This window comes from Crocodylus siamensis, chromosome 1 (assembly GCF_052110815.1).
Source record: "Crocodylus siamensis isolate JL-2025a chromosome 1, ASM5211081v1, whole genome shotgun sequence".
In the NCBI taxonomy this organism is placed as follows: Eukaryota; Metazoa; Chordata; order Crocodylia; family Crocodylidae; genus Crocodylus; species Crocodylus siamensis.
In genome coordinates, this window is record NC_143395.1 from 307,409,193 (window position 1) to 307,429,315 (window position 20,123).

The window sequence follows — 20,123 nt, forward strand, 5'->3', positions numbered from 1 at the left end:
CTGCTGCCATTTTGAAGTATGGGGACACTAATACACAAGACACTGAGGGCGCTTTATTTAATGTAGCTCTTAGAGCCACACTAATTAAAGCACCTCCACTCCCAGAGCACGTGTAAAAACAACCTGTGCGTGTACTCAGAACACTTTATTTCTGTATTATATGCAGAGAACAAAATATTCAGAGAACTGACGAGGTAATCATAATAAAAACAGAAGAAAAAGAACAGGATATTTCATGAACTGACTGATGCAGCAGTAACTTTTTTAAGAGTTGGAGAATGCCTAGAGAGTTTTCCAGGAAATCTGAGTGGTAAGCAGTACAAATCAACCTGAGACACCACCAAGGTCAGTAATCTGTAGTTCTAGGCAGAAGCAGCAAGAGATGTAACTAAATGTATTTATGTCAAAACAGTGATTGTCTACATATGCACTCCTTTCTCTCTCAGTTTCTTGAATGATGCACTCAATGCAGTTAATCTGAAAAAAAGTATATTAATCATTCATACGCATTACAGATTTATATGGCAAGGACAAGTCCTTAGTTCATTAGCACTAGGAAACATACCAAGTTATTTCCATCTGTACTTGAAAGCAAAGAATGACAAAAAAAAACAAACTCACCATTTGACTTTATTTCTCGTACATAGTTACTTGGAAACCATCCTGTTTTGCCATTGTGAGTCCCTTCCCACCAGCCTCCTTCTTCTACTCTTGTAACATGAATAATATCTCCTTTTGAAAATGAAAGTTCATCTTCATTTGTCTGTTGAAAATTAAATTTTGCTCTCACTACCAGCTGATGGTTGCTGTTATCTGTCATGTCCTAATAAGTGAGAATATAAATAAAAGACAAAAATTAGACATATAGTGAAGTAAGTTACATTAATCAACGTTTTCACAAGTTCTAATAAAATAAAATAAAATCAACGTTCACCCCAAAATGCAAGAACTGATTTATCTGATCATATGTCTATGATTTATGTCCACCAACCTAGACCAGCATTTCTCAACCCATGGGTCATAACCAAAAAGTAGGTTGCAAGAATATACGAAAGGGTCACAAACAAACTTTAAGTGAATCAAGCAACTTTAAAAATGGATTCTCCTTTAAAGGAGAAAAATGTGGGAAATCATATGTTTCCCCTTGCAGGCTGGCAGAGTTCCAGCCTGCAAAGGGCTGCTTGGGGGTGGAGGGAGTGGGAGGAGGGCAATCAGGCAGGGGGTGCCATGTGCATGCACACACACATACATGCACATGTCAGCCACACAGCATGGAGAACAGCTCTCGCAGTTCCCCACAGGTAAGCCTATGGGGCAAGGGGAGAGGCACAGGTGATATGTTGAGGGAGGCATGGTAGGGACACATGTTCTCCTAGATTTGTGCACTAACAGCAGGCATGGGGCTGTAGTCTGACTGGACTGGCACAGGCAGGAGCTGCCTCCGCAACCCAAAGGGCAAAACCCAGAGTGGCAGAGTGGGCCAGTGAGACTCACTGCTGCTGTCACTGCGATCCCCGTGCCAGCTGCGCTGCCAGCAGCTTGAGGAGTAATGGATTGGGGTGGGGGGAGAGGCTGCATTTCCCTCACCTCCTCCCACTGCCAGCTGCTCATATGAGAGGCTACAGCTCTACCCTACCACTATGGCCCAGTTCCCACTCCCACTCCCACTCCCCTCAGGCCACAGCTCTACCTAGGGAGGTGGGGTGGCAGGCAGCATGCTGAGCGGCAGCATGGTGACCTGAAAGGAGTGATGGTAGAAGCTGGGCCATAGCAGCGGAGTACAGCCACAGCGCAGTACCCAAGTGGCTGGTGGTGCCCTCTCCTCCCCACCCCACCCAATCCATTACTTGTCAAGCTGCTGGCAGCGTGGCTGGCATAGGGGTCCCAGAAGTGGCAGCAACAGCAACTAGTCTTGACGTCCAGAAAAAAGAAGGCAGGTTGAAAGTGAGTGACACCAGCAGGGCTGCGTGCAGGACTATTTTCTACTTAAACTGTTTACTGGGTCAGGACTAGTCAATGTTTGCAAATGGGTCCTGGTACAAAAAAGGTTGAGAACCAGTGACCTAGAGACTGCTTTATTCCAGTCAGACTCCTGTGAATCAGGCAGGGCCAATACAGCTAAAATGAAAATAAATTTATGTTCTCCAAAGCCTCAGTTCTCTATAGATAGCTGAAGTGGTAGCTGCCAAAGGCAGTTTTGAAGAAACAAGCAGATTTACGTAAATGTTTTTTTCCCCCCCAAGACAGATTCTGGATTTGGGAGACACGGATGATGGGGGACAGGGGAGAAGGAACCAGAAACCTAATGCTGGATCCATGTCAGAGCTTGTAGTCCAAACTTCCTTCTGTAAATGGTTCAGATTAGACAATTCTGCTCTGGGCAGGCTGGATTAGACAGTGACTAAGTTGAGGAAAATCATGGCAATCCTGCCAAGTAGGGGGGGAAAAAAAAAAAACCCAAAAAATACCACACGTTTCATGAAAATAGACTCTGGCTCCTTACATGTGTTAAAAAAACCAAAGAACAGCACTTTAAACTCAGCACTTTCCCACAGTGAGCCCATCGCATGCCCAGACGAGGCACCACATTAGCTGGATCCAGCTCACCCAACACCTCTAAAGATCGGGCGCTTTAGTGGGGCTTGTTTGCTTTTAACTAATAGCCAACTGAATTGGCTTTAGATAAAAGTGCCAAAAAGCCCACTGAAGTGCCTGATCTATACAGATGCTGCAGAGCCAAACTGAACTAACGCACTGCTTCTTCTGGTAAAGCGTAGGTTTGATTTTATTTTGTTTTTTTAATGTCTGTAAACAGCCTTTGATAACACACATTTTCTCCAAATGTAAGAGTAGCAGTTGCAAATGTATTTTTGAACAGCCACAGTGTGTTTGACTGCATTAGGAGTCTGTAAGGAAGATTATATAATATGCTAGACAGCCAAACATTAGATGCTTAGGATGATAAATTCTTGGGATCTCTCCTTTGATTCTTTTTCCCTCCACTGTCTGAGGATATGGGGGAAAAACAATCCTCCCTGTCATTTTTTCTGTATAATGGAACAGTATCTTCGGCAGCTTGGATACAGTAGTCTTGAATTTTAGTTTAAGAATCAGTTGCAGTAAAATTTTTCCTTCTGAAGATGTTTGTCATTCTTATTGTGTCTGTTACATGTTCAGCCAAGCATCCTGCGTTAAAATCAGTGCTGACTGTTCACATTCCTGTTTTATTTGCATCTTGTTTCCTTTGAAGCATCTAACAGCAAAGGTGCTATGCAACTTGAAATACAACTATAGAAGAATACCCTGGCTGAACCATGTCAATTCATTTCTATACTGTGTTACATGAAAAACGATGATAAAGTTAGCATAAATGGGTTCAACTGCCACATTCATGTCTTTTCCTTTAAGCTGTTTTGAGAGTAATTACAGAGTGAGCCACGCCATTGGTGTTGTTGAACGCCGAAAACTGCTCTTAAAATGAAACTAATTTGTTAGAAGCTTGACATCCAAAACTGAAAAAAAACTTATTGAAACTAGAATTTGGACCAACTGCTTAAACCAGTGATGGTCAAATTTTTAGCTCTGTGGGCTAGGTGAGTGGCCCCACACTCCTCTGAGCACATGGGATTGTGCCCCACACCAGCCTGCCAGTGTGATTTAACCCACAGGGCCACACTATCCAGCCTGCAGGGCTTCTACAGGTCTAGAAATTTGGCAGCAGGGGAGTGGCAATTACCACCTTGCCACCAAATGTTTTTAATCGCCCAGGGGGGGAGGTGTGGAACGGCCATGAAAAGATGGGGGGTTGGAGAGAGAGACCTGAAGGCTGTATGGCACAGCTCTGTGGGCCAGAGGATCCTCAAACCTCAGCATATGCTCTCCTATAAATCAGAGGTGAATGCTTTATGCAAGGGCATAACTCATGGAAAGTTGCTTATATCCAGTAATCATTCACTTCTCCACATTCAGAAATTACTTTATTTGCATTGATTAAGGTTTTTTGGGCCAATACCAATGGATGATATGCAGCCCAGCAGCTTGGACAACAGCAGCGTCCAGCTGGTAAATCTGCGGGGGGGGGGGGGGGGGGGGGGGGGGGGGGGGGGTGTGGATAGGGGAAGGTGCTGCACAGTTGGAGTACGGTGAAGGACAGAGCCCGGCCCAGCCCCCCCCACAGGGAAGAGCCCCCCCCACAGGGAAGAGCCTGGCACCATACCTGACCTCAGCCCATAACAGCAGCCTACCCTCACCCCACACACAGATCCAGGGGGCACACACCCCCCCATGGCTCCCCCAGAAGTACACGCAGAGGCAGGAGGTAGTTTTCTAGACATTTCTATAAAAATATATTTCCCAAAAAGCTAAAAGTAATTGAGGTGGTTTTGTATGATTAAAGTTTCATTTTCAGCCTAAATGTATCATCAACTCGCTTTCAAACATTGTGCAGCATGGTACAAAGGCTTTATCTGTATCATGTCTGAGGAACTAGCCACTGATGATTTGTTCTGGCTATCCAAAACAAGTGCAGATAAAACCCATACACCACAGCACACCAAGATCTAATGATATTATGAATCTGCAAACCACTACAAAATTAAAAAATCCCAGATTTTATTCAGTACTAAGCAGCATATAAGTAGTGTTCCACATTCTCAGTTTTTACCTATTTTCACTGATAAATTCCCTGCAGTTTTTTTTAAGTCATTCAGTTTTTACTGATTTATACCCATTTTTCCGTTCAAATCCCTGTTAACCAGCATGAGTGGGGAATAGCCCATTCCCCACTCATGCTGGTTAACAGGGATTTGAGCAGAAAAATGGGTGGTACTAGTTACCTGAAGCACAAGGTTTCCAGCCAGACGTAAGGGGACGGTGACAGCTGTCGCATGCAGAGCAGGGAAGCGGGAGGGTAGCAGTGGCCATCTGGGGACTGGGGGAGGGTGGCTGGAGCCACTGCCTGGGGGTGCAGGACTCCCAGCTCCGACCCTGGGTAGGGGCAGGTACAAGCTGCACCCCGGCGGCTCCAGCTTCAGCCCTGCCCCGGGCGCTGGGAGCTGTGAGCCCTGCTGGCGGGGGCCAGGTGGGAGAGCCTGGCCCCACTCCCTGCAGCGGGCACTGCACCCAGCTGCTCCGTGTGGGTCCACAGACCTGGACCCACTGCCTTGGGGTGCATGGCTCCCAGCTCTGGCCCTGAGTGGGGCAGGAGGTGCCAGTGCCAGGGTCAGGTTCCCCCCTACCACATCCAGGCACGTGCCACTCCTACCTCCCCCCAAATGCCAAGGCAATCCAGCAGCAGGCTGATGAAGTGGGGGGAGGGGCATGAACACAGTCAGGGAAGGAAGGCAGGGCCGGGCACCATGTGCTTCCTGCTGCTGATCCAGGGGCACATGCCTGGGGGGGGGGGGGGGGGGGGGGCCACACAGCAGCAAGAGCTGTGCTTCCCCGCCCCACACCCACTGACAGCTCCTCCCTGCTTTGCTCCCTGCTGCAGCCCTGGGAATGGCCAATGGGTTGCACTGCATCCCCCTTCTGTAGTCCCAGCTTTGCTCCCTCCATCACTGCCAATTTTTTCCACCCCAATTTAAACTTCCCCCCCCCTTCTCCTTTTTAGCCCGATTTCATCCCAGTTTTTATGTTTCAAACATAAATCCTGAAAAATTCCCCCCCCCTTTTTTTTTTTTAATAAAAACTAAAAAATGCAGACCACTGCATATAAGCAACCAATTCTCCCAAACTACCTAAAATGAATACTATTACAGTACCTGGCCACTAGGTGGCAGAGAGCCAGTTTGCTTGGAGCAAACTGCTCTTGGGAACACAGCTGAATCAAGGAGCAGACATACAATCCCTATACCAGTGCAAACAGAAACTACACTGGTTTAAAATTTTCCTTCACTTTTTAAGATGGAACTTCACTCTGAAGTAGAATAACTTATACCAGTATACAGCTGTGTGGCAACCAAAGTTAATGTGTGCCTGAACCTGTAGTCTATACATAGGCGTATAATATTACAGGAACAAAATGACTATAGGACCTTTCAAATGGACAATGCAATTTGAGTGGTTTTTCTCTGTTTGTGAAGTCAGGTGTCTATTAAGGGTCCCAACTATACAAAGAGCTCAGGAGGAGAGAAAGGTTTCAACAATTAAACTTCTGAAAAAAATTGTTTTTCTAAGGCTTTTCAATGTTTCAGATACCTCTCGTTAATTCCACAGGATAAAAGGAGGTAGATACAATTCTATAAAAGGTATCTAGAGTTTTAGATCTATGGAAAGAAGATTAAGGATGAGACAGGTGTCAGAAGAAAGCTTCAGCAGACATTTTCAGGTACCACAGAAGAGAATCCATAATTACCCTCCTTCAAGTGTAAATTACAAGACAATTATAAAAGAATCTCAGCCTCTCCCATCAAAGCTTTCCTCTGCTAAAATTAGTCTTTCTTTGTTTACAAGAAAGTGACTCAGCAGGTCACCCAGTCTGTCATTTTTCACAAGTCTCCATTTTCTCTCCAACACAAAAACACAGCTGTAGTAGTTAACACTGAACATGACAAGCATCTCCTCCAAAAAAAATAGCTTGTATTTGCTCCCATAAGCCATGTCAATTTTCATAACAAAGCTTCAATAATTAGGAATCATACAGCTAGAATTTCACTGGGGAGGGAAGGGGGTTTGCCACAGATATTTCCAAAGAAGTACTGAGAAAACTGTATCTAATTATTCAGTTTCATTTTCTGTCCCTCTTTTTCAAGAGGGAGATTTTGGACTATATACTGACTACAGATTGTTGAAAGACAAGACTGGAAAACTCCACTGCTCATAAGCCTGTGAAGCGTACATACATAATTGCACACACTGTCACAGCAATGATTCTAGTTATTTCTGAGGAAACAGTTATTTATAAGTGCAGGCCACCATTCTTTTAGCTACGCAGAAACTTAAAAGGACAGTGCTATGGGGCAGACTCTATAAGAAATTCCCAGCACCCTGCTCTGCCTCCAGAACAGAGTAAGAGAACCTTTCAAGGTGGCTCCGTGCCCGCAGAAGACCCAAAGTGGGGCTGGCAGTTTCATTAGACAAGAAAAAAAAACATGTCTTTCAACAGAGGCTTATTTACTTCAGAAAAGGAAAGGGAAATAATCCAGATATATTTATAAAGGCAACAGGAATTATGAGCATCACAACGGAAATACTGAAATATACGAACAAAGAAATAGCTGAAAGCTGACAGAAAACTGTCTCCCTTGAACAGCGAAAAACAAGCGCAACATAGAAGTAGCAAAAAGGTTTTAGTTACAGGTATGAGACACACGACGAAACTGTCACCTTTTGGTACATCATTTCAATCCAAACATGTTTGCATTTTTATCTACAATTTAGTTTCGTCAGAACTTACCAAACTTCGATACTGTCCCTGAAAGAGTTTTGAAGTTCTACTGTGTAAAGACTGGGATCCAAGGGAGTCAAAGGATTTTATCCGATGAGATGAGGGTCGTGCACATACGGAATCACTTCCTAGCCCAATGTCTGAAAAGAGGGCAGTAAATATCAAATTTTAGAAATCACACATACATCTCTCCACAATAAGGGCAAACTTGGCTGCCTAAGAAACCTCTAGGATTCATAGGTGCACAATACTTCTGAATAAAAATTTATCTAGCGCACGTCTGCCTAAAAAAAAAAAGTCAATCGAGTGCTTTGAGCTAGGCAAATTAGGTTTGTAAAATCTGGACTCGGGGGGGGAAGAGGGAGGACATCCACTCCGATGCTCCTAAACAGCTACCACAGCATACACATTATCACCAACATCAACAAGAATTTGATTTAGTTACCCTTTTACTGTGGCACTCAACCTCTACCCACAGGGCTCCCCACTGGTCTGGAAATTTGTTGATGGGAGCACAGTGGCAATTAATCCTGTCATCATTCCCCCACTGCCAAATTCCCAAGCCCCAAAGGCCATCAGGCCCATTGACAGGACTAGACATGGACTGGACTGGAAGAAATTCACATATAATACTTGCCAGCATGTCCACACCTGTTTGTTCTTCTTTCTTCCAGTCAATTAAAACTTTCCACTAGTTCTTTTTTCTACATCTCTCTCATCCTTTTTTTTCCCCAAAGGTGTAGGTTTTTCAACTGACCACCTCACCTATTTCTCTTCCAAATGGTACAAACAATTAAAGTCTTTCATCCCTGGGAATAGCACCACACACAACTTTTACAGTTTGCAGATGAACAGTATTTGATCACTATATGTTCCAGTTCCCTCAACCATTTGAGAGTTTTCCTAATACTTATCCCATATTAACAACCTAAAGTCTTTCAGAAAGTTCATAAATTTGGATAATACATCTCTGTAGAATCACACAATAGCAGGGTTGGAACGGATCACAGGAGGTCACCTGGTCCAACCACTTGTTAAAGAGCACATTGTGACTATTGTTTTCCAGGTGCTTTTCTGTAGTACTGCAGCTTAGGCAGACATTTCCCATTCTGTATTTGTACAAGCAATTGTTCCATCCCAAGTGCAGGACTCTGCATTTGTCCTTGCTGAATTTTACCTGGTTGATTGTAGACCATTTCTTCAGTTCATCCAGGTCATTCTGGAACCCAGATCAAACCCCCAGGGCAGGATTGGGCAAAATATAGTCCATGGGCTAGGTACAGCCCACCAACTGATTAGGTCTAGTCCACAGATGGGCAGCTGCCAATTCATGGAATCTGCCCACAGGCAGCTGGCAGCTACAGCCACCACGTAGTGCCAGGCAGGTAGGCAGGACTATTTCCACTGCACCAGATGGGAGGGCAGGACTGCTTCTCCCCAGTTCGGATGGCAGTGTCAGCTGTGGACCCAGCTGGTGCTCCAATCCTCACCTGAAACCTGCCAAGTAGGTCCACAAGTGAGGCCAGTGCCTGCCCAGGGGTAAGCTGTGGACTGGTCCAGGGGAGAGGTGGCCCTCACAGAGGACACCAATACTCATTAAGTGGCACTCCAGACAAAATAACTGCTGACCCCTGCTCCAGAGCATCTACAATTCCACCCAGCTTGATGTTATCAGCAAATTTGCTGAGTGCACACTTAACACCGTCATCCCAATTGTTAATTAAAATATTTAGCAATGCCAGAGACTCAGGACAGACCCCTGGGGAGCCCCACTTGATCCCTATTCCCAACTAGACATTGAGATATTGATGACTGGATCATCATTCTCAGCAAGCAATCAGTTGTATATCCACCTTACAGTACTTTAACTTAGTTTGTGTTTCCTTCGCTACTATGGAGAACGTTGTGAGACAGTGTTCAAAGCCTTGCTGAAGTCAAGATACATCACATCCACTGCTCTCTCCCTATCAACAGAGTCTGTCACCTTGTCATAGAAGGAAATCAAGTCTGTCAGGCATGACTTGCTCTTGATGAATCCATGCTGGTTGTTACTAATCCAGCTCTAAGCACCTGGAGGCAATTCCTTCTTGACTAGATTTTCCAGCTATCAAAGCCAGACTGACCGGTCTAATTCTCTAGATCTTCCTCCTTCCCTTTCTTAAAAGACACATACTATATTTGCCCTTTTCTAATCATCTAGGACCTCAACTAAACTCCTCCATGAGCTTCAAAAGACAATAGCTGATGGCTCCAAAATTACCTCGAGTAGTTACTTCAGTGCTCCAGTGTGAATCCCATCTGATCTTACTGACTTGAAAACATCCAGCTTCTGTAAATGATCCTAACCTGTTCTGCCACTGCTCTGGGCAGCTCATCTCATTCCCTGTACTTGCTACAAACTACACTTGTCATCTGATAGGAGACAAAATACATACGAAACCAGCCTTTTCAAAACCATCCATTACAAGCTTGCATTCTGAGTTCAGTAAGGGACCTACACCTCCCTTATTCCTCCTCTTAACTTCTGGCATATTTGTAGAAACCGTTTTTTATTGCCTTTTACATGCCTTGCCAGTGGCCTTTCAAATGCCTTGCCTTCCTGATTTTCTCTCTGCAGATATTCTTATACTCTTCTCTAGTAATACAGCCAACTCTCCATTTTTTGTAGGACTCCTTGAGTTAACTCACTGGAGAGGTCTGTTTACCCAAGCCAAACTCCTGCTGCACTTTGTATTCTTTCTTCTTGTTGAGATATTTTGCTTCTGCATCCTTAAGAAAAACTCTTTAAAGAGCGACATGCTCTTTGGGATTCTTCCCCAACCCCAGATTTGCATCCCAAGGGATCCTACTCACCATAGTTTCATAGTTGGTAGGATCAGAAAGGAACTGAGCAGATCATCAAGACCAACCCCCTGCCATGGCAGGACAGAGTACTGGGGTGAAACGACCTCAGCAAGATGCTCATCCAGCCTCCTTTTAAAGACCCCCAGGGTAAGAGCCAGCACCACTTCTATTGGAAGTTAGTTCCAGATTCTAGCTGCCCTGACCGTGAAGTAGTGCCTCCTGATATCTAGCCTGAATCTACCCTCTGTCAGCTTGTGACCATTATTTCTAGTCACTCCTGGTAGTGCTCAGGGGAACAGGGACTCCCCCCAATGCCTGCTGGTCCCCTCTGACTAGTTTGTAACAGGCCACTAGATCTCCTCTCAGCCTTCTCTTGTGGAGGCTGAACAGGTTCAGGTCCCTTAGCCTCTCCTCATAGGGCCTGCCCTGCTGACCCCTGGATCATGCGAGTGGCCCTTCTCTGGCTCCTCTCCATGTTGTCCACATCCTTCCTGAAGTGCAGCACCCAGAACTGGGCGCAGTACTCCAACTGAGGCCTAACCAGTGTCACATAGAGAGGGAGGATCACCTCCTTGGACCTGCTTGAGATGCATCTGTGGATGCATGACAAGGTGTGGTTGGCCTTCCTGACTGCATCCCCACACTGTTGGCCCATGTTCATTTTGGCATCAGTAATGACTCCAAGATCCTTTTCTGCCTCTGTACTGATAAGAAGGGAATTCCCTAGCCTGTAGGTATGCTGCTGGTTCTTCCAGTTTCCCAAGAATATTAAAGTCTGGTTTTCTGAAGTCAAACATCTTAATTCTGCTGCTCTCTTTGCTTCTACCCCCTTAAGATTTTGAGCAGTGTTATTTCTTGGTCACTGTCACTTCAGTTACCTTCCACCTTTATACTCTTTACCAACTCCTCCCTGTTTGTCAGTTTCCCCACCTATTTTGTCTCTCCACCACCAGTGCCAAAGTGCCCCCTAAGAACCAGGTCCTACAATTTGGAAACTTGGATGAGTTGTGTAAAGAAAGCCTCATCCACTCTTTTTCTTCCTGGTTGGGTAGTCCAAGAACACATGGACACCACCCTTGCTGTTCTCCCCTCTGACCCTAACCCACAGCCTTTCAAAAGGCCTACCTACCACTTCATACTGCACTTCAACACAAGTACATCTCTCTTTCAGGTACAGACCAATATCACCCATCTTTTTTCTGCTGCATGTCCTTCTTGAACAATTTACCATAGATACATGAATGTAAGTTGAGGTTCCCCCCCAAATCAGCATGGGGGGCAAGGGGGAGCCCCTTGTCTTAGATTTGCATGCAATGTGGGATGGGGAGCTGACAACTGCTATAGCTCCAACTCTGGCCCTGAACCCAGGTCAGGGACAAATCAGACCCAAAACATCCTCCTCCCCACCTCCCGGGTTGTCCTCTGCAGCTTTGAACCCGCACTTTTAACCCATTACTGTCAAGTACAGCTCAGTTCCAGCTTGGGCTGAATTCCCTCCCAGGCTCAGCAAGATTAGCAGCAATGTTGCTGCTGCATGGTCCAGCAAGGCCTGAGCTCTCAAGTGATATGTTCCATGACCTGGGAGAAACCAGAGCCTGAGCAGCATCTAACAGTAAGAGCGGAGCAAGGGGAACAAGGCACCAACTGAGGTGGTACAGCAGAGACTAAAGCTGTGGGGAGTAGGGTGGGGGGAAGGATAAAGACTGTGGGAAACTTGAGGTGAAGGGGTGCAGGGGGGAAAAAAAAAGTATGAGGTACATGGCAAACAGGCTTCCTGACGTCCCCTCCCCCTCAACTACTACTTTCCCTGCTGTAGCAGTAGAGGGGGGACAAATTTAAGACAACCCTCCAAAAATCAGATCCTACAACTGAAAAGTTATAATACATTTATTCATCTTCCATATATAGAACCTAATTGAGGATTATCTTAAATTCAGGATCATCTTAGATTTGTATAAATATGGTATACCTCCTCTATGGTGCTACACTAATATTATGAACTACATTATCAACTCTGTTATCCCAATTACACAATGCCTGATAGAATCATAGAAAGTTAGGGTTGCAAGGGAACTCAATAAGTTATCTAGTCCAGCCCCCTCTACTCATAGCAGGACCATCCCCAACTAGATCATACCAGCCAAAGTTTTGTCTAGCCAGGTCTTGAAAACCTCCAAAGATGGATGGAGCTTCCACCACCTCTCTGGGTAACCTGTTCCAGTGTTTTACTACCCTCCTACTGAGAAAATTCTTCTTAAAAATCTAACCTAAACTTCCCTTGCTACAACTTGAGACTGTTGCTCCTTGTTCTGTCATCTGCCACCACTATGAATAATCTAACTCCATCCTCTTTTGAAATCCCCCTCAGGTAGTTGAAGGCTGCCATGAAGTCCCCCCTCAATCTCCTCTTAAGTAAATAATCCCAGTTTCCTCAGTCTTTCCTCATAAGTCATGTGCCCCAGCTCCTCACCACTTTTTTGTTACCTCCGCTGGACTCTCTCCAATAGCTCCACATCCTTTCTGTAGTTGGGGGGGGCAGCAAAACTGAATACGGCACTGTATGTCTTCTTGGCCACAAGGGCACGCTGCTGGCTCATTCAACTTGTTGTCCACTGTAATCCCCAGGTCCCTTTCTGCAGAGTTACTGCCCAACCAGTCAGCCTCCAGCCTGTACTGGTGCATTGGACTGTTCCACCCTAAGTGCAGGACTCTGCACTTATCCTTGTTGAACCTCACGAGACACCTTTTGGCCCAATCCTCCAACTCATCTAGGTCACTCTGAATCCTAGCCCTAACCTCCAGCATATCTACTACTCCCCCCAGCCTGGTGTCTTCTGCAAACTTGCGGAGCATACACATGATGTCCTAGGACCTGTGATTTTTCCTGCTTATTCCTCATGCTTCTTGTATGCAGTACTGTGTATTGCAGAGATATCAGTCAAACAGATGGCCTGTGGACTGGATTCAGCTCATGGAGTCATGTGATCCAACCCATGGATCACTGAACCAACCCCTTGTGCTCACCCAGGCCCTGTGTGCTGCTTGTCACTGGACAGACCAGACCCCCTGTGCTGCCTGCAGTGCCAGCTTTAGCCCATTCACCACTGGTATGTGCCCCATGGACTGCCCCAGGGACTGGAGCATGTTGTATATAACTCATGGTTTAGATCTGGTGCCACAAGTACTCCACAGGGGGTCAGTCTAAGTCCAGCCTGAAGACCAGCTCACAGGCTAGATGGGTTGAACACCCTTGGTATATCATATGTTGAAAAGAGTTTTATTAGAACTACTTTTCTTCTCATTTAAGTTTATATTGACATCAGCACACTGTTATTCGGGGGGGGGGGGGAGGAAACAACAAAGAAACCTCTCTCAACCAGTCACACTCCAAAGTAATTTGGAAACTTCCTACCCTATAATGCACATAAAAGGGTGACATGTGAATCCATTATTATAAAAGAAAAAAGGCATAAGGAAAAATCAGACCTTAAATAGCTGAAGAAATAGAAACAAAACAGAATTGCAAAAGCCAGTATATTTTATATACTGATCACAAGTTTACTACCAACGCTGTTGTTACAGCTGAATTTAAAAATCTACTGATAGGTACTGTCAGTAACCAAGACATCTCAAGTGAAAGGACAAAAAGTAACCTAAAACATCTTTGTACTATGTTTGGAAAAAGTCTAATTCATGGTCACATCTGCAGCTAAGTACAGGAACACACCACCAAATCCACTGCTAGTGCTAGATGAAGTCCCAGCTACCTCCCCCAACCCTGCCCCTACATCTGGTTCTGCAAACCAAAGCCATCAGGCATTTCCTTCTTCCGTGTGTCACTTATCCTGCATGGCTTAAACATGTGGGCAACTTTGAAAGACACTACATGGAAATTTACTTTGAAGAGATGTGGACTGCTTCCTGAAATTCTCTCACCAGAAAACAATTTTTTTTTTTTTAATGCTAGGATAGGAGCATGTTTGGCTAACATCTGTGGGAAAAACATTCTCTTCTATTCTGGTACAGTTCTTTCAACACATCTGAACTGTAATTTTTTCTTGAACACATACTGCAAAAATCTCAGATAACAAGGACTCTGCTAAAACCTTTCTAACATTTTCAAATTAATTTAAATTAATTCAAAGAGAATAAGCCCATTTATTTATTCACTACCAAACTGTATCAAATACAGCCCAGCAAAGACAATGCAGGCTTCCTTTTAAGTGCCCTGTCATTGTACCCTAATGCAAACCAGGAAGGATCATTCACATGGGATGAGAAGAACTGATCATAGGAGGGGGAAAAGCTTCTTGAAAAGTAACAAACTTTTCCAGCATTTGAAATGGATAATTTTTGGTGCCTAAAACTAAAAACAAAAAGTTCAAAAAGGCAGGAAGACTACTTTCATTTTCAAAAATTAAAAGTTCAGTTTAGTAAGTCCATCAAAGGCCATTAGCCTAATATCAGGTTACCTCCTCCACTGCTGGTGACTGGGAGGGTATGAAAATGATGGATCTAAACATGTTCTGTTTCTAATATTTTTCTTTTAAAGCATCCATTATTTGTCACTGTCACAGACAGAACACTGGGCTAGGAAGACATTTGGTCTGACCTGCCTTTTTATTTTTTCCAAAAAGGAGTTTAAAGAAGTTTCAAAAAGAGACGGCAAAAAAATAAAAAACAAGGGGCTTTTCTCCAGATTCTGGTTTTATTGAAAAGCTTTAAAACAGGAAACTTACTTTTTAAAAAATGTCAGTGTTAAGTTCTTTTCCCATGTTTTTCACATTTTGACGGAAATTTTGATGTTACGTTCCCACTAACTGACTAAACCAGTACAACAAAAGTGTCTGCAGATATAAGTCACGTTTTCCCTTTAAGCAGATAAAATAAAAAATGAAAACATGCCATACCAAGAAACTCATTTATATGGTTGACTTCTATTTACATCTATCTACAGAAAATGTTTCTTCTCATGTTTAGTAGATAAAAATTCCAAGTGCTTAAAGAAATTTCTCCTTAAAGCTCAGACTCTCCTCCTTCAATCTCTCACATGGCTTAAACTATTAATTTGTGATATGTTTATGACAACTCACTTCTTTCATAAATTCAGGATTATAAAATTTTCATGCAAAATAAAAAAAATGTAAAGGAGGAGGAACCTGGATTAGCCTATGCAAAGGAAGAGTGCAGGATTGAACCAATGTGGATATTTTTAAAACCCAAAAATATTGTTCATGAACTTTACAAAATGTTCTCCAAAACAAAAAAAAACAAAAAAATCTGTATGTGTTTCACTATGAAGTCTACCTCCGGAGAACAGGAGTAGAGGATTTTTAAAAGCCACTGCAAACTAGTTTAAAACTAAGCCAAAATAAATCAAGAAGATGAAGGGATATAGAGACAAACTCTTCAAATACTACTGCCAATTCTAATTTTACCGTAACAAAAAGTCTGTAGTGCTAACATTTCAGAGTTGTTTAAAGATGACAATATAGGTAATCTTACCCATAATATGCATCAGAGAAACAGCTTCTACTTACCTGCAGTTACCTTATTTAAAGCAACCAAGGAGCTGAGAACCTTGTTGAAGTTCTGCCCTTGATACAGGTCATTTGCATCAAAAGTCTGAAAAAAGAAAAGGATACATTATACACACACACACACACACACCCACACGCTATTAACCAGCAACACAGGAGAAAAAAAATACTGAAAGATAGTACCACTAACTTTCATGAATGCTATGAATAGTAAGTAATACACTGATATAAACATTTAATGTGTAAAATATCGTCATAATTCTCTTAAGTTTGCATGGTAAGAATTAGGAAGAACTTTTGGCCAGGTACAGAAATTACATATAAAACAGTGTAAGTGATCAGAAACCTGTCTCAACCTGTACCGGAACAGAAGTTCAGTGCACACACACTGGTTTAAAAATAGTGGAACCCAGGGTAAGCTAGACCTGGATGGATGTAGTTATCACACTTAATCGGTTTAGGTTAGACCCGTCCATCAAACTGCTGTCCCAGATCCCTGATTAATTCATGTTAGGTCACTGTCCAGAAACATCCCAGGTGCCTTTGGTGGGGCCCCTGCACTAGTTTCCCATCACAGGGAGCCATATCTTGGCTGCTTTGGCCAAGCGCTTAATTGGCCCTGCCCCAAACTCTCTACCTGTCAGCCAGGGAGGATGGAAACGGGGAGCAGAGCGGGGCTTATGACCTGCTCTGAGAAGAAATTGCCAGTGGTGGACCCCACATTCCCAGCTCAAGTCTAAAGGACAGTGTCCCTCCCTTGTCCCGGTTCTGTTCGACTCCCACAACCATGCGCTAGAGCAGCTCCGGAAAGGGCTCAAATGATTCCTTCTTCCCCACCTCCTCCCACAAGCCAAGGCCAAGTTCCTAGCTGAAGCCCCTTCCCATGCAAGGGTATGGCTGCACCCCACCCAGAGTCCTGAGTTTGTGGCTCCAGGAAGGGGTCAAAGGATTCCAATCCCACCCCCAGGGCCAGCACTGAAAATTCCTGGCTGAAGCTTCTTCCCTGTAGCTGCAGGGCTCCAGTCCCTGGGGAGGTGGTGTCAGTCATGCGCTTGAGGCTACATGGGAAGGGGCTTTAGCCAGGAACATGGCACTAGTAGGGGGTTAATCCTCTGAGCCGTTCCTGGAGCCACTCCAACAAACAGTCTAGGGGCTCAGGCAAAACCAAGACAGGAGAGGGACACTGTGCCCCACCAACCATGGCCAGGAACATGGGGTGTGCTCCTCCCACTGCCTCCCCCCAGCAGCTTGCAAGCCCTGAATCCCATCCCCACCACCACTTCTGGCCTGCCTGGGGTGAACCCCTGCACCCCCACCCTGAACAAAGCCCAGCAACTCCCTTATTGCTGCAAGTCAGGGACAAATATGCCTCTCTACACTGGATGCCTACAGATGACAGCTATAGGAAGACAAGCAGCAGGAAAAGGCATGTGCCTGGCAACCGATCAGGGATGGTGCAGCCATTTGACTGGCCTTGGCAATCTCAGCAATCTCTGGCACACTATGAGGCATGTAGGAGACCTCCTCCCCACCCCTTCTGGCCTGGGCCAGTGCAGGCATCTACCTGCCCTCCCCCCACCAAAGGGCAAGCCAACATACGTTCCATTCACTCCTGATCTAATCTACACAGCTTAGAGAAACCCACATAGATTGGATCAATTTTGCCTTGGGTTTTTTTAATGTCTGTACATACCCTTTGCTCATATTTTAAAAATACATTTACATCTAAAAACAGGGATAAGAAGTGAGCTACACACAAACAAACAAAATAATTCATTATGGGAAGTTGGTCCAGCTTTACTAGTTATATTTCACCACCCCTAGATTTTCTTTTCAGTTTTGAGCCAAAAAAAAAAAATAATAATAATAATTCTATTTTATATGTTGAATGGTACACTGAGGACTATTAACAGTGCTGTGTAACATAAGACAGGGCCATTCAACTGACATAGCATGGACCATATGCAACACTCAGGGGGTTAACTTGTGCTCCCAACACACCTATTCCAGACACCAACTCCCTCCAGTGCTCCCTGCTGCTGTTGTCAGTCTCTGGGCTCCCCCTCCCTCCTCCATCTTCCATTTCCTGCTCTCCAAAGACTTGCTGGCATTGGCCCTAGGTCACTCAGATGTTGGACAGTCCTGATCTAAGATACGTTTCCACTTCCAGGGTGTCTAATTAAACACACGTGTAGAATAAGCTAATCCAGTGGTTTTCAACGTGTGATCTGCAGACTCCTGGGGATCCACAGACTGTCTAAGGGGTCTGCAAAAGATGGCTACCAACAGTCAAAATATGGGAATACCCACACTTACAATTCAGATGGGTCCAGCACCTCCATTCAAAATTCCCAAGGGGGTCCATACCTCAGTTTGCCTTTTTTTTTTTTTTTTTTTTTAGGGGGCCACAAATGAAAAAGGTTGAAAACCACTGAACTAATTAATATGTGTGTAGAAGCAATACAAAGACCATACTGCATTAAATGTAACCCTAAAAATGCTGTTTGTGCTTTTATAAGATGACATTGTCCTTCAAAAGGGTCAGTGAGTGAAATTTTCTGCAATAAGCAGCTAGCTACATTATTGGAACAAACCCGCAGCTAAATCACATTCATCTGGATCCTTTAAAAAAGTATTGCCAGGGAGGGATCCAAATTCACCAACCTAATTGTCTGGCTCTAACTTTGAAGAGCTAGGTGATGATATCAAACATCTGGATTTTTAGATATAAAAAAGTGACCCTGAATATTTGAAGTAATGGAAATATTCAGAAACTCACAAAAATAGGACCACTTGCAATAAATATCTCTATGTTGAAAGCAGTTACAGAATTCCCAGATGCAAGATTAGAAAGGGGACAATAAAGCCAGAAAAAAATTATAGCTGTTTTTGTTTGATATAAAAGGGAGAAGGCTACTATACTCCAGGAGACTAACTATGGTCAACAACTTCCTATTTATCTTCCTGGTAAGAGACCCATTTCACAGGTATATCAGAAAGCGTCTGTGCTCCTGCAGGGACTATTCAGAGAAACATGAGATAAGGCAGCCACGTTTTTCTCCCCCGGGAAGATGAGGGAGGAAATTAAAGAAGAGATATAAGCAAAGTACAGTGAAATTTCCATGCCTGGTCACTGACAAATCATAGGCTGTTCTTCTACTCATGTCCTTGTCATAAACTAGATGTTTTTCCAGAACAAAGTACATCTGAGATTGTTGATGACAAGGTATTTCGCAGATTCACTGGAATTTAACAGGGGCTGCAACATGAACAGAGGTAATCCAACAAAGAATAAGCAAATCTGGGGAGGTCTTGTTCAACAGAAAATCGCCTAGTAAAGAAAATCTTTTATAAAGGTTCCACATCTCTTAGGCATTTTTATCCAAATAAAACAAAAACAGAACAAAATTCAAAACCAACCCAAACCAAAAAATAAAACCCACAAGGATTTTCACAAAAATTGCAGACTTCAGCCTTTCCTTAGCTGTACTTGCAGTTCAACAATGCTCCGTTTCAATTCACCTGTACTGGTTGCTAGCTCTAGTTTTCAGTAGTAGAGACAAGGCTTAGGAGTGGCCTTACAGAACACCTACAGAATCCAGCACTTAGTCAATGACTATATATACACAGCCTCCAAGAGAGCACAGCCTGAGTAGAAATATTACCATACCAGATAATTAAATGCATAAATAAGCTTATTTAAAATTAGAAGAAACAGTAAGGGTCATGGAGTCCCCTTTACTACAAGTCCTTTAGGATTTACTGTGAATTACATGTTTTTTTTTAAAAGCAAAGAAAAACATTGCACATATCCTATGCAAGACGAAAGAAACTGCCATTTTCCATACTTGGGGAATGGAGAATGTGTTGCTATTGTCTTGTGAACAAGCTGTTTTATATTAAAATAATGAGAAGAAAGGATCACACAGCACTGAAAGGACAATAAAGATTACATATTTACACCCAAATAGACTCATTAAACTGATTTGTGGTCTTTTCTTGCTGAACTGAATCCATTAAGACATTATGAAAAAACGAACGCATTCTAGCAAACGTACAGACTTCTTGTAAGTAATGATTTACTGTTGTATTTTTAAGGTGGAAAAATTACCAAGCATAACAAAAAAGGTCTACCAAGGCAGGCCCTCACTCCTACCCAAAAGCCCTACAACTTTAATGAAACCTCAGAGCATAGCTTATGTTTTGAGGGTCATGGTAAAGAACTATAACTAGATGCTAGTGCCCAGCACAGTGCTAGGGCCAAAAGGCTTAAGGTGATTCTTGGATATACACATCATAACATCACGTAGAAGTAAGGTTATATTGTTGATATATTAGGCACTGGTACAACT

At 43.8% G+C, this 20,123-nt stretch overlaps 1 protein-coding gene across 2 annotated transcripts in view; it reads right to left on the minus strand.

Moving 5' to 3' along the window:
- Positions 1 to 20,123, minus strand: part of ARHGEF7 (Rho guanine nucleotide exchange factor 7) — a 182,107-nt gene that overhangs the window by 98,520 nt on the left and 63,464 nt on the right. For both annotated transcript variants that reach the window (XM_090022132.1, XM_090022123.1), the window contains exons 3-5: positions 15,772 to 15,856; positions 7,397 to 7,527; positions 622 to 823 (exon numbers count right to left, since the gene is read on the minus strand). In XM_090022132.1, coding sequence (XP_089878258.1) covers positions 622 to 823; positions 7,397 to 7,527; positions 15,772 to 15,856 — 418 coding nt within the window. The remainder of the gene's footprint in view (positions 1 to 621; positions 824 to 7,396; positions 7,528 to 15,771; positions 15,857 to 20,123) is intronic.